The sequence below is a fragment of the Macrosteles quadrilineatus genome, unplaced genomic scaffold (genome assembly GCF_028750875.1).
Source record: "Macrosteles quadrilineatus isolate MER2022 unplaced genomic scaffold, UCM_ALF_1.0 Scaffold_3__2_contigs__length_128488019, whole genome shotgun sequence".
NCBI classification, from domain to species: Eukaryota; Metazoa; Arthropoda; class Insecta; order Hemiptera; family Cicadellidae; genus Macrosteles; species Macrosteles quadrilineatus.
The window spans coordinates 106,225,840-106,240,177 of NW_026542596.1; the positions used below are offsets into that span (position 1 = coordinate 106,225,840).

Below are 14,338 nucleotides of genomic sequence, written 5' to 3' on the forward strand. Positions count from 1 at the left end.
TGGATAGCAAAACAGAACCAAACCCAAGAGCTGTATGCACAATCATAACTGAATTAAAGAAACTGAGGACTTCAAATAAGTGTTGTAGTATATGTACCAACTGTTAATATTTCAAATGCCAAGCTAGACTGTTTATTTCACATGCATCATTAGAATGGTTGGTCATAAAGTTCACCCAAAGCAAAGGTTTTTACTGTATTCAGGGAGACAATTATTCAAAAATTAAAAGTTTTGCAATTCTTGTAAGGTATGTAACGGGTATTCCAAAATGGTAGAGTCTCGATTATATTACCTTTGGTTACCCAACCATCTTTGTTATTTAGGCCTTTCTTTACCGTGATATCACCTTGCTCTGACTTTATTTTCTTATTGTTTTAGCACACTGCATATCATACAAACAAAACTCATCATACCTGCATACTAGTCTTTTACCTTATTAGTTTTAGTCTCATTACATTACAACCATAAGAACTGTAGCTGAGTAAACGATTATTGATTTTCCTTTTATTTTAGTTACAAAAGTGGTGTTTTTACTTTATTAGTTATGTTTTTAAGTTATTTGCGAAGATAGTTACAAAGTGTTACAAAGTTAGGAACATAAAAGAGTTGTAAAGAGAGTAAGTAGTATCAATGAAAGACAAACTTGAAGCCTTGTATAAGTTTATCAGGAGAAAAATCTTATTCAATTAAAGATGTTAATATCTTTACCTAGGTTTTTTTATTACAATCTGCATCATCTGATGTTTCCGCTTATCCAACCTTGCCAATAATCAAGACTTTACCATATTAACTATACCGGGTGTTTCAAAAATCAGTTTACCGAATAAGTGTATTTGTTTGAAGCAAATAATAAACTAGGTATTCAATGCAGTTGTCTGCTTGCAATATTGAGCAGAGCTAGCATATTAATCCAAAACATTTCTAAAGTCAATGCTACCGGTTTCTCGTAAATGAGATATATACTTGCAGTATCCAATGTCAATGGTATATTTGGTTCACATAAATAGAATGTCTATTTGCAGTATTCAAAGTCAATTATAAGTCTGGTTCACGTAAATTAATTGTCATGACAACCAATTAACCCATAAGGCCCATGTTAAATTTTCAAAAGTTTAAATTCACGTAGGGAAAAGGCCTGTGGTGCGATTTGTACCATTTCAGATTTATACCTTCCTATGGTTGGTTACTATGATCCGCTTCAATCAATTGTATTTATATTATAATTTTATTGAAACTGAATTTACACTACACATAGAATGTCTACACAACAAAAGTTTAAATTCACGTAGGGAAAAGGCCTGTGGTGCGATTTGTACCATTTCAGATTTATACCTTCCTATGGTTGGTTACTATGATCCGCTCAATCAATTGTATTTATATTATAATTTTATTGAAACTGAATTTACACTACACATAGGTTGTAAACTTAAATGTTTTCCACTAACTTCAATGCATTTTTCACAGGGTTTTTTTTACACTTGAAACTATCTTTTTGCATAGATTTTTATTGTTGTTTAAGGCTTCAAATTCCCTTGCAATGGCTGCTCTCAATTGCAGAACAACTAAGGACTGTTCGGCAAAAACTTTATTTTTAATGATCCCCCAAATAGAAAAGTCTAATGGTGTAAGATTGCAGGACCTTGGTGGCCAATCAATTCACAAGAGAATTTGAAGCCTTAAACAACAATAAAAATCTATGCAAAAATTGTGTTAAAAGTGTAAAAAAAAAAAAACACTGTGAAAAATGGAAAAATGCATTGAAGTTAGTGAAAAGCATTTTGAACAATTATTTTAAGTTAACAACCTATGTAATGTAATATTACATGTCATTCATTCATCATTAACATTAATTTCTCTTTTATTTTGTATATTTTCTCCCATAATGTCTGTTAATGCCCCTGATAATGTGTTATCAGTTATTTAATATGTTCCTCCTTGTTAATGTGTTATTTTATCCAATTTTGTTCAATGTTATATAATATCCCATCACCCCACAGAAACATCATCCTATTTTATGTTACAATATAATATTTATGCAAATTCTCTCCATACCTATTAAGTACTCATCAAAAACCAACAATAATCATTTATTTAGAATAACATACAATTGTAAGAAAATTGCAATATAGTAATAACATCTTAAATATAGTATTACTTTTCAAAATTATCCAAAGAAAATCAAAATTACTGTGGCAAGTGTCATTCATGTAAATTAACCAGCTGTACATCACTTCAACAATGGACATGGACTTCCTGGGCTTCTACCATTGCCTCTCCCCAGATCCTGCCAACTCTTCACAGTGTGAACATCATTCTATTGGAAATTGTGTTTAATTTAAACTAAAATTCATAATCCCAAAGTAAAACCTAAAATTTAAATTTCTCATCATCCAAAAGTATTGGACAAGTGCATTGAAGAGTACCAATTTATAAGAAGACAGACACTCCAGATTTGGTAACCATCATCCATCTTATTTAACTAAGGACACATTTAATCTTCATTGGACATTTAATCAGTATAGCCTACTAGGCCCAAAACTCAACTCATCAAGATATATACATATTTCAAATTGAACTTTTATTCAAAATTTAATCTTCAAATTCTATTTTATTTCATTAAATTCAGTGAAACCATTTGGAATCTTTCTTTGGACATTAACATTATTATATTAATAGCATCATGAACCTAGCTTAACTTATTTCAGAACAATAACTAAATTAAATTATTTGCATTTTCAAGAAGCCTAATATATCATTCGAACCGGCACGACCACCCCTCCCTGAGATTAAGAGCTCATATTCAAATAGTATTAGTACTGTACTTTAGAAGAAACCAACCCAATAAGCCTAGAATAATATCATCCACTTTGGAAACCCCACCATTTTGAAAATTTACCATTGTTAACTTACCCTGTAGCTAATTCAACCAACAACTTATCTAATATTTGTATTTCATTAATAAATTTTATATTGTAACTTATCAAATCTATTTATTCTTAAAATAATTCATAATTATAAGATTAAGACAAAGACTTACCTTATTAGACAGAAATAAAACACAAATTAGGAATTATCTTTATTAGGAAAGAAATGACTTTGGGTTCAATGTGGGCTAACTTATTAGCCAAAGGAATTTTGTAGGCCTAAGTTAATGAAAAGTCTATAGAAAGCTTTATGGTCTGTAGCAGTAAATTTAGTTTCAATAAAATTATACCGTATTGTGAATACAATTTATTTATTATTTGCTTCAAACAAATACACTTACTCGGGAAACTTATTTTTGAAACATCCGGTATATTAACTTGTATTTGCCTCGAGGTAACTGGGCTTAATTCTCAGGGAAGCTAGACTGAACTCAATCCCTTTACTAATCATTTCTACTAAAATTCATTTTCATAGCCCCAGGATTGCGTTAATATGACAAAAAATGGTTAATACTCTGACGAGGTATGTTTAACCATTATTTGTCATTACTAATAAAGTATTTTCTAAAATCTTGAATTTAAAAATCCCTTTAATTGTTGGTTATTAAACTCAAGCTAACATACCTTCATAGATGATGGGTTCTTTCTCGCGGAAATAGGTGAGAGCGGGGAAGTTCTTGATCCCGTAGTGCTTGGCCAGTCTTTTGTCGTTGATCTTGACAAAGTCCACACCGAATGAGTCCGTGTCATCGTCAATCTTCTCTAATTCTTCTAACACTTTATCACATGTTATACAACTTCTCGCATCTGAAACAGCACAGGATAATGTTACAAAGTGTAATTTTTATTGCAAATCCCTTTGAAATAGAAATTTAGTAGCAATTAATTTCCTTACAGTTTATCTTGTGAACCTAGTGATTTTAAGGATTCAGTTGGTGTTGATACAAAAAAAGGCTGATATCTCGCTAACGAGGTATTTATACTCCGCGCCAAAGCTGGTGGCGGCTAAGGGATTAGGACGGCCAGGTCGGTGAGCAGGTCTGACATATGTAGTCCTACCTGGCGGTCATAATCCCTCAGCCGCCACCAGCTTTGGCGCGGAGTATAACAAAAATTTACTATTTAAGCAGCTACTGTCATGACAGAAAGGTCATATTCCTTTTCTAGATCACATTATCCTTTATAAGATACGTTGATTAACAATGCATGTAAACGTCAATATCTACTTAACAGCCAATTTGCAGTATGTTTTTTTCCTACCACATTGCTATTTCATTTGCATTATTTGTTGCCAATCAAGCCACACGACCATATAAACGAGGAGGCCCCTAACCGTCGATTTCGACGGGTTTCACCTAGTATAATCTAATGGGAAATTTGCTATAGCTAAATATAATGGAATAATATTAGGCTATATCATATGTCTCCAAACTCAGTGGCTAAATTATAACAATGTCTTTTTTTATTTTACTTAGAAATTACAAATAATAACAGAGTTTATAAATTTTTTATGCAATTCATCAATGATTTATTTGAAATCCTAATCCTGTTCCAGAAAGATTGCTACTGTTAAGCAATGCAGGTAAATGATGGACTTCATAAAACAGAATGTGTGTGGTTTTATTTATTTACCAGGGAAGTTTACTGGTGTTCCAAAAATAGTTAGTACCGTAACCAAGAGCTGGCTCTTCTCGTAGCTATAAATCTAGACAACCTCTCACAACTTTAAGATCTTGTATTGTCGAATCTGTATCATAATTGTATCTGTCTGTATGTCAAAAAAATGTTTTTATTACTTTAAAGTAAAAGTAAAATAGTGAGTATTTATTTTATTATTTCAAAATTTCTTTTAAGAATTGGCTAATTAAAATACGACTGTATTCATCAAAAATTTCAGACTTAAACCCCAATTTGGCATAACAATTTGGAAGAACTTACATTTTGAGTGATCTAAGTTGATCTCAGGTATTCTTATTGTTTTTTATATTAACTAAAATTGTATTTTTTTATTTTAGGTCTATTTGAAACTGACTTTTGTCTATATGTTTATGGACAATAAATGATTTGATTTGATTTAAATGATATTCAACCAATAAATTATTAATTTTGTTTCAGTATACAAATACAGTACAGAACCACCATATTTTGTAATTTTTTCCTATTTAAATTACCAATTAAGTGTAGATCAAAGATTTACATAAAAAAATCTAACTGCTTTGTTAAAAATGCATTATTTTTCAATCTCACAAAAATTTATAAATTGTAGCATTATCATACTTATAAGTGTTTTTTTTCTAAAATCTTTTATAGTAAGGTCAAGAAAAGTAACTACACTTTGCTGGAATACGAGATCAACATTTAATTGCAATAATTAATTTCCACTATCTTTTAAAGGTGGTTTTAATAAGAGATTCGGTTTTTTTTATTTTAAGCTTAGTCAAGATTTTTTAATGGACTAGTTAGCCAAGTAGAAAAATTGCTGTCTAATATTTTCCTTCCAAAAGGTTGCTAGTTATATCCCTGACAGAAAAAAAATATAATTTGTACACTAAAATGCCATTTTTGTAATTGATCTTTCCATTCATGGGGTTTTCTAAAGATTGATTTTAGGAAGTGATATTTTTGCAATTTATATGTTATAATAAAAATATTTAACTGTCCATAAGCATTTAAACACACAAAATTAAAATTAAAAACAGGAGGTGTTGTGGAAACTTATTAGATAAGATTAATTTTTATACCCTGTGTTGGTGCATGATGTTTGGTTAATTTTCTTTGCTCTCCTTCTTGAAAGTTAGAGGGTACTTTAGGTACTTATAAGCTATGTGAAGTTTATACATATTTAAAACTAATTATATCAAAAACATAGAGATTGGTCCAAAAATGTAACGGGCATCTTTTTGTCATTTAACTGATAACTAATATGTCTTCTAGTATAGGCAATGAGCTGTGAAATCACATTACAAATGTTATTTTTAGCCTTGGCAGCCCAGATTGAAAACATGCGTTACTCTATGTTTGCTTGACTATAAAAATTAATGTTATAGACTACTTTCCTCAGCTGTGTACGAGACTATTTAATTTTTCAATAATGGTTGGAAATGTATGCTTGAGATTAAATATATTATTTACTTTCACATCTCGCATTACAAGTAAAAACTACCATGAAACATAAGCATTTAGAGATTGATTTTTGAGTTTTTTTCTTGCGTGGTTTAAAGAGATTTTGGATTTTTGCTGAACCCTAACTAGACAATCAATTTAAGGTCAATTTTGATGTTAAATCGAGGAGATGTATACTGTACTAAACATATGTAAATAAGCATTTTTATTTACCGTAAAAATGTGACAGTTGCAAACTTTTTTTAAATTTAGCACTTCGATGAAATGAAATGGCAATCATGATAAAAAACATTCCCTTATCAATATCGTCAACAGACCAATACTAATACGATTCGCCAAAGTACAAAAATTTAAATATGAAACAATACAGGAGAAAAATATGTGAAGAAATATATGTTTGCAGAATGGATAGTAGCGAGCCACGGCTGCCGAAGAGCAGTCACCTCCTAGCTATTCCTAGTGTGCCATCTCCAAAAATGGACGGCCGGGCAAGATTTCAAGATGGCGACGATCGCGGATAGAAAGCGAACTGAAGGCTTAGTCCCTGTAGCGAGGTAGACCATCACGGGAAAGAGCTGGAGTCCCAACATCTTGAAGTCAATCTCAGTTTAGGGCAGAGGTGAAATCAGCTTTCAAGTTAAATTTTTCTATTTCTCGTAATTAAGTTAAAGTAAAAAAATTTAGGTTAGTTAATTTTATGTGTAGCCTATTGATGGGTTTGTTCATTAAGAATATGAAAAAATATACCGAAGGTAATAGCTGTGTGTACAACATAATAAACAAATAGACCTATACCGGCGAAATATTACAAATATATTCAAAATGAGTAATCAAGTCGAAAACCTGACGCCGATGAGTACCTACGTAATTTGCAATAACAAATTCAAATGGCGATTGTATTATAGCTGATATACCGACTACCTAACATAACCAAACCTTCTACATGCAACTATACATCATACACAGAGTTCCACTCAACAATGGGATTTGTATCATTTTGTTCAGAATTTAAAGGACTCTAACATACTAATTTTTTTCAAATTAGTTCATGCCATTTCCGAGAAATTTTTATGTTACCGTTATGTATAAGGAAATCACCATTAAAAATCTTAATTTCAAAAAAGTAAAAATAGGCCTGGAGAGTGGAGATAAGGTTGACTACATAACACCGGTTGACATTTTCATAAGGCTACTAACCAAAATTTTGGTTCAAACATCAAGAAAATGAATTAACAACATGTAAACCACTTATATCTTAAACAATTATGCGACAGTTTGCTGGAAAAATATTTTCCCAAACATGAGTTTTAATTTTCATGGCATAAACCTATACTTGCAGAGATTGCATTTACGATACAACATTTCCTGATAACGCAGATCGCAGATCCTTTACGGTATCAAAGAAAAACCACATTTTAAAGTGAAACAGAATGTAGACAAACACCGACCAATATTTTTTTTAAACTTGTAACATAAACATTTCAGTGACAGTTTGAAACCAGCTGTTAGTTAAACCAGCACTGAAACTACTTTAATTGTTAGAGTCGGCTGCTAGACTTTTTGATGATTAAAACTTAATTTCTGAAAAACTGAAACCCTAAAATAAAATTATGGCTTTGATATTCCCTTCCTTTCAACACGATAATTATGAAAATCTGTCAAGAGGTTGATTCAGAATCGTGAAATTTAAAAAACCTTGTAACGTTTTAATAAGATAGATAATGTACAATGTGTACATGTAATGGAATTATGTTAGTGTATACATATCATTCAGACAGATTTATTTATATTACCAGCTGGTACTAGAATGTTGTCCATGAGAATAATAAAAATAAAGTGCAATGTATTAAACCATATTGTACAAAAATAAGTAAATGTTGTACGCTTTTACAATACAAAGACCAAACTATACAAATGCTACCACTGAAGGAGTGAATGAAATAAATGTTGGCACTTTGCCAAACAAAACAGTGTCAAAATAACCTCTTCGAGAACACTAGCAGGTGTTTTCTGATAGAATGAAAACCAATTTGATTTGATTTTCCGCTAACTGCTATATACCCGTGCTTCATAAAGTGAAGAGGACACGGATGAGTATACTGTGGTTCTTTAGATTATTGTGAAATAATTTTACATCCATCAATCATTTTAAAAAGACAACTGGATTTAACTGCTTATATTAATACAATTATTTTTCTTGTAATTCAAGCTTGATTTAATTTGATAATACTCTTAGTTTGAAGTGTATTTACTTTTAAAACCCTTCTTACATTTTACGTCCATAGATATACAAGAATCTAACATAAAATACAAATGTTACTCACTGATTATTAGGAAATAGTCAAACCTATTTACTTGTCTTCATTACTTAAATTTCACAGAAAACAGTAAGCAAATTATCACAAAACTTAAACTATCTTCCATTAATGATACATAACCCTATCATTAAATACCACACCATTTTCCACAATGCAAATAAGCATCAACCCAAATATTTAGGTACAAATGTATGGTTTAAATCAATATGCTAACTCCAATAGTATGAAGTCTATTCATAAGAATAGCGTGGCAACTTTGGAAGCCTTGGGGGTCGAGTCCTAATAGAATAAAAACAAAAATGTGGCAAAATTGATCTGTGACATATTGGCCATTTCCTGCAAAATGTCAGCTCAATTGGTCCAGTAGTGTTAAAGTGAATGGCAATGTAACACATTAAAATTCATGATGTAGCCCTTGAACTGTATAATTAGACTAATATGAGGTACATACCTTTACGTCAACAGTCCAATTGTAGTAAGTGTACAACTCACAACATGTTTTGCCTATTCAGGCATCGTCGGGTGGTATCCTAGCACGAATGCTTTGTCTTCATCCATGATGGGGTCGTCAAGAAACATTTAAATAAACACACACACATTACGCACGAAAACAATTAAACAATTGTTAAATGTTTTCGTGCGTAATGTGTGTGTGTTTATTTAAATGTTTCTTGACGACCCTATCATGGATGAAGACAAAGCATTCTTGCTAGGATACCACCTGACGATGCCTGAATAGGCAAAACATGTTGTGAGTTGTACACTTACTACAATTGAACTGTTGACGTAAAGGTATGTACCTCATATTAATGTAACACACTCACAAACAAAAAAAAGACGCTAATATGATTTCCTATGATGCAAAGATTTTACTCCTATTTCATTAAGATTGATTAAAAGTATAGTAGATAAATTATAATGTACTCTTATAGAGTATTGGTACTGCAGAATCCCTCATAACTGTCATATGGGTCCATGCTGTGGTTGAAATACGAAAAATATCAAATAATCAAAGGGGCAACACACAACAGTTGAAAGATAAATACAAATTTTGCTGTGAAAACACTCCTGAAAATAATTTGAACATGACACATTTAAAATGAATACTATGGATCAGAAGTGCCCATCCCACCCACTGTCAGGAGCACCTCCCCCCTATTTCGTACAACTACTTTCTTCACCACCCCCCATAGCCTAGCCACTCCCACACCGAAATCAAAATTTGAAGGATTTACTAGAGTATAAAAGGAGGTAATCAATCAGCTAAGTGTAAACACAACATTTGTAGTCACAAGTGTCCAAAAAAATAGTCATAATATTTGAATAATTTTAAAATGATGAAATTGCATTAAAGGCAATGAGGGAGGATCTCTTCTTTCAACCAGAAATGATGAAATAGCTGCCCATGAACAAACGCAAGACCAGGTACAGGACTGGAGAAAATAGAACTATTTTTATTTCTGTCTCTTATATGAGACTGTGGTGTTCTATCTGCTTAGTCATATGTTGTTATGACAATAATCCGTGATGGCGGCTCATTAATAAAGAGATCATCTCCCACTACCGCAGCCACATTTTTAACAACTCCTGCCATCGGGGCAAAATGTAGAACATCTCCTAGTCCCTCAATATCACCATTATCTTCCGTGATTGCGATATCTTGACAATCCTCCACGGTCGCGAAGACCGTATCATCGTATCCCACGTACGCAACAAAATGAAGAGTGTCTTGCAATCGCAAAGACATTATGTGGTTGGGGGTCAAATGTTAATGTTGTAAGTGGTTTTAATAGAGTGTATGAATTTAACAAAAAAGCTCTTTTCGGCTTATTATACAAAAAATCATAAATCTAAATCATCAATGGCATAAAATGAATGAGCCTCACTTCATGCTTCACTCATACCATGGATAAAACCACGGCCGCCTTTAACTCCAGGCTGCGGCCTTCGAAGTGGCAACGTCGCAAGTAGGGTTGTATCAGCTGTTTTGTTTGGAAGCAGCTAATGATATTTGTGTACTTACGAAAGCTTGGTTACTGGACTATGAAAATATTGACTCTGCTTTAAATGTACATATAGATTTTCAATTCATATTGTTTTGGTTTTCAATTCTGTATGTTTTATTTTCAATATTTTAATAAATTTATGCTCATAAATTTAAATTTAAATCAATAAAGTGCAAATAAGCTGACGTCACCTATCTGCCATGTTATCTTATGGGACATCTGACACTTAACAACCCTACTTGCGACGTTGCCAAATCTACCAGGCCGCGGCCAGCGAGTTAATGTCGGCCGTGGAAAAAAAACCTACTCCCTTAGTAGATTTGTTAATGTACTTGTTAGTAGATTTGGATCCTTATGGAGCTGAAGACAATTTAATTGTTGGTTCCGTCCAGGCCTGCTAAGATTGTGTTTTTTGGTTTACAATTTATTTCTTGTTATTTCAGTTATTAAAAACCTCGTTTGGTTCAGCCAAATAAAATAATCAAATCATAAACAATAACTCGTCCCCTATTTATATAACCAAACAGTAAAGCAAAAATCATTAAATTAACCCTAAAATAATAATCAAGATTTTGTCGACACTAGAACCCAGTGTCACGATCATGAGACACAAAAGCGAGCTTCAAATTTTACAATGGGATGAGAAGACTACTAGTGTTGGTTAGTCTGTGCTCATACTCAGATTTAATTAGGCCTACACATCAATGTGTCCCTCTGTAAATGTCTGGATAATGATACCATAACACTCCTTCATGAACTTCAATAGTAAAACTATGATGGTTAACAGAAAAGATGTGAAGAAATGTACAGGAGTATGGAATGCAATGTCGACATCCAAGAACATCTTTAAGATACTGACCCTGGAATTTGGAAACATGGAAAACTCTTAGTAATTGTTCTCTCACTCACTCTTGCTAAAAACCGTAAAAATGCCAATATTGTGAGAAATATTGTGGCGGGGAGATACATTCATAGTTATGTCTGGGCATCTACTGGTTGTAGAACAATACTGGTTGCAGCCCATTTCACACTGCACTGCTCCCTGATATGAGTCATGTACTTCTATTCTAGCTCCACCCGCCAAGCCAACACCGATCTGGTCTGCTACACCTGTATGGCACTAATCATGCATGCTTATGCTTTTGGTCTTGCTATCAACCAATCAAGCACAGATATTTATCAGATTGTTTATGAATCGAGTGTTTATGTTTATGGTAAGTTTCTATTGTTATAAATATGTTTTTGTGGGGCTGTGAGTAGTCTTAATTATCCACCTGTTTCACAGCTGCAACACTGGTCATGCTCACTTGCTACCATCTGTATTGTTTCTGAACTACATAGATTTAGGACAGACATTTTAATTGTCATATATATTTTTTTCTGTAACAGTCAACTCCCTGGCTTTGCCAGTTGAATATAGGATTTTAATTTTTATTTGATTTAATTATAGGTTTTTTTTTATTAATTTGACTTCAAAACTAAATAAAACAATGACAAATTATTTGCATTACCACATTAATACATTTATATACACACCAGAAAATTTTATTTTGGGCATAATGGTACTATAGCATGCTTGTATGAAGCAAAGTCTGAAAATGCAATATTTGAACACTCTTTGGAACAGATGGTGCGTAATTCAAAATACAGTAAATGGAAACCGCTATCAAGCAATAGTAAAATACCCCCGCCGCAGCAAACCTGCCGACTAAGCGAATTTCTGTTTGTCTGAATTGATTTTCAGTTAAATATATTTTAATAACATTAGGTTTAACGAGTACCTAGGTTTACTGCTACAAGAAAACTAATAAAGTGTGTTTTTGAGTACCGGTAAAATATTGATAGCTTAGTACAAAATAAATAAATTTGCCAAGTTTGATCAAAATATATCCATAAACAAGCAAACTACAACTATTCTCCATAAGAATAACATGGGAATTTTAAATTTACAATTTTTTAAATTTTCTCCGTTACTAATGACCGAACAAAAATACTTTTATATACTAAATTATTTGTTTTTTTTAAGCTCTTTAAATAGGTGTAAAGAGAAATCGGGAAATTTTGTGTTTTGAGGGTCAAAAGTGAGAAAAAACAATTTTTACCCCATAAAACCCCCCGTAAAGCCCCGTTCCCATGGTCCGATCGTGCTGGTTCGCGAACTCATTCAAGTTTATCCCGCTTTACACCTTTAAACCAAATTTGATCAAAATCGGACAAAAATTACTCAAGTTATCGCGTTCACGGACGTATATATATGTATATATATATATAAGTCTATATATATATATACATAGATAAAAATTTGAACGAATGGTGTTTTTGGCCTCTGGGGACATCAAAATGAAAAAGTAAATCGGTCCCGGGTCTAGGTCTTACCGTGCCACCTACGGTAATAGCTACTTCCCTATAGGGAAATTCGCTAAAACTTGTTGCACAACTTAACAAAATTAATGTAAATTTAGATGTTTAGCAAGATTGCTCATTGCCACACAGCTGACAACACAATTAGCCTTTAGAGAGGTCAGTTTCTACAAGCACGCGAGAGTGTCCTTAGGCCCAAAATAATGTTTGAACACAAATGACACAACGATGTTGTTTAGATAACCATAGTAACGTATTTTCGGTGGATTATGTGAAGTAAGCGTTTTGAAGTTAATTACAAATGTTTTGTTCATGGAGAAATGTATGCAAAATTTGGAAATGAAAGATTTGAAGTTGGAATAATCTCCTACTGTATTTTATATTTAATAGTCCAGCATGAACTTTGTGATAATTGTTTTGAATTGGTTACGGAACCGATCACCTTGTCCAAGGTGTCTTTGGATAGGTTGTGGCACGTAGATTTACCATCATTTTACCAGATCTTTTTTGTCACCGTAGATATGGAGGAATATTACGTCAAAACTGCAATTTTTCCCATTGACATAACATTGGGTGAAAAAGGCGTGTGCTTTAGACAACGGTTCTCTGTTGCTGACACTTTAGACAGACCCTACCAGTGTCACCTCAAACTAGCAAGAGTGGAACGATAGAGCAATGCATTAAATCTTTCACAGCATGGCATGAGATCAAGCAATTCACATTGACAAAGGATATGTTAGCTTTGGCATCCAAACAAGAATTCATGGCTTTCCTTGAGCGTCTCAGGGATGGTGGAAACTCGCTTAGAATTCGGAAATTATGTGATTGATATTCTAAAAAAATGTATCAGTTTGAAGAATCCTGCTTACGATATTCACGGGAATATCAATGCAATCATTACGAATAACGACATAGGCTAATAACTGACCACGTAATTGTTCCCAAAAATTAAGACTGCTACGAAACCAATAGCGCAATCATGGACAATCTTCTTCAACAGTACTAACAATATCCAAACAACGATCGAGTGTGGGGGGTTAACAAGCTCATTGTCTAGCAAGAAAAAACTGATTTCTAGGATCAAAATGTGACCATCTATTTCTCTCCTTCCCTTTTTATTTTCAAAGAACTCAGTTCCCAGCTTTTTCTTAGTTATTTACGCCCATCAGTAAATTTCAGTGACGATCTCCAGGTTTTGTTGGTGTAGTGCTAAAAGAACCCGTCTTTGGTCATGGAATACAAACGTGGTTTACGCCGGCACACTTACATGCTGATTCACAAACATGGTGCACGTGTGGCACCATTTTCAAACCAACCGAAATCAAGATTTTACTGCATAGAAAAACAAATTAAATCCAAAAGAACCATTTAGTGAAAAATTTATTAATCTAAGAGAATTGTTTACCGACTTTCAAATAAAAACCCAAAAGATGGTACATAAACTACAAAAGCAAATTGGCCTTCCACCAGCACCTCCATCTTTACCAACAAAACTAAAATACCCAAAAACACAACATTTCAAAAAATTATCAATAAAAAGTCCTTCTACTCTTATAAACTGTGCCTGTGCACTAGGTTCGCTAATCTTCTATTTAATCTCCTGTTC

General features: G+C 32.8%; 1 protein-coding gene across 9 annotated transcripts in view; it reads right to left on the reverse strand.

The window, feature by feature from the left end:
• The window catches only part of LOC128989922 (uncharacterized), a 147,024-nt gene that overhangs the window by 71,584 nt on the left and 61,102 nt on the right, over positions 1 to 14,338 (reverse strand). For all 9 annotated transcript variants that reach the window (XM_054412065.1, XM_054412061.1, XM_054412059.1 and 6 more), the window contains exon 2: positions 3,549 to 3,731. In XM_054412065.1, coding sequence (XP_054268040.1) covers positions 3,549 to 3,731 — 183 coding nt within the window. The remainder of the gene's footprint in view (positions 1 to 3,548; positions 3,732 to 14,338) is intronic.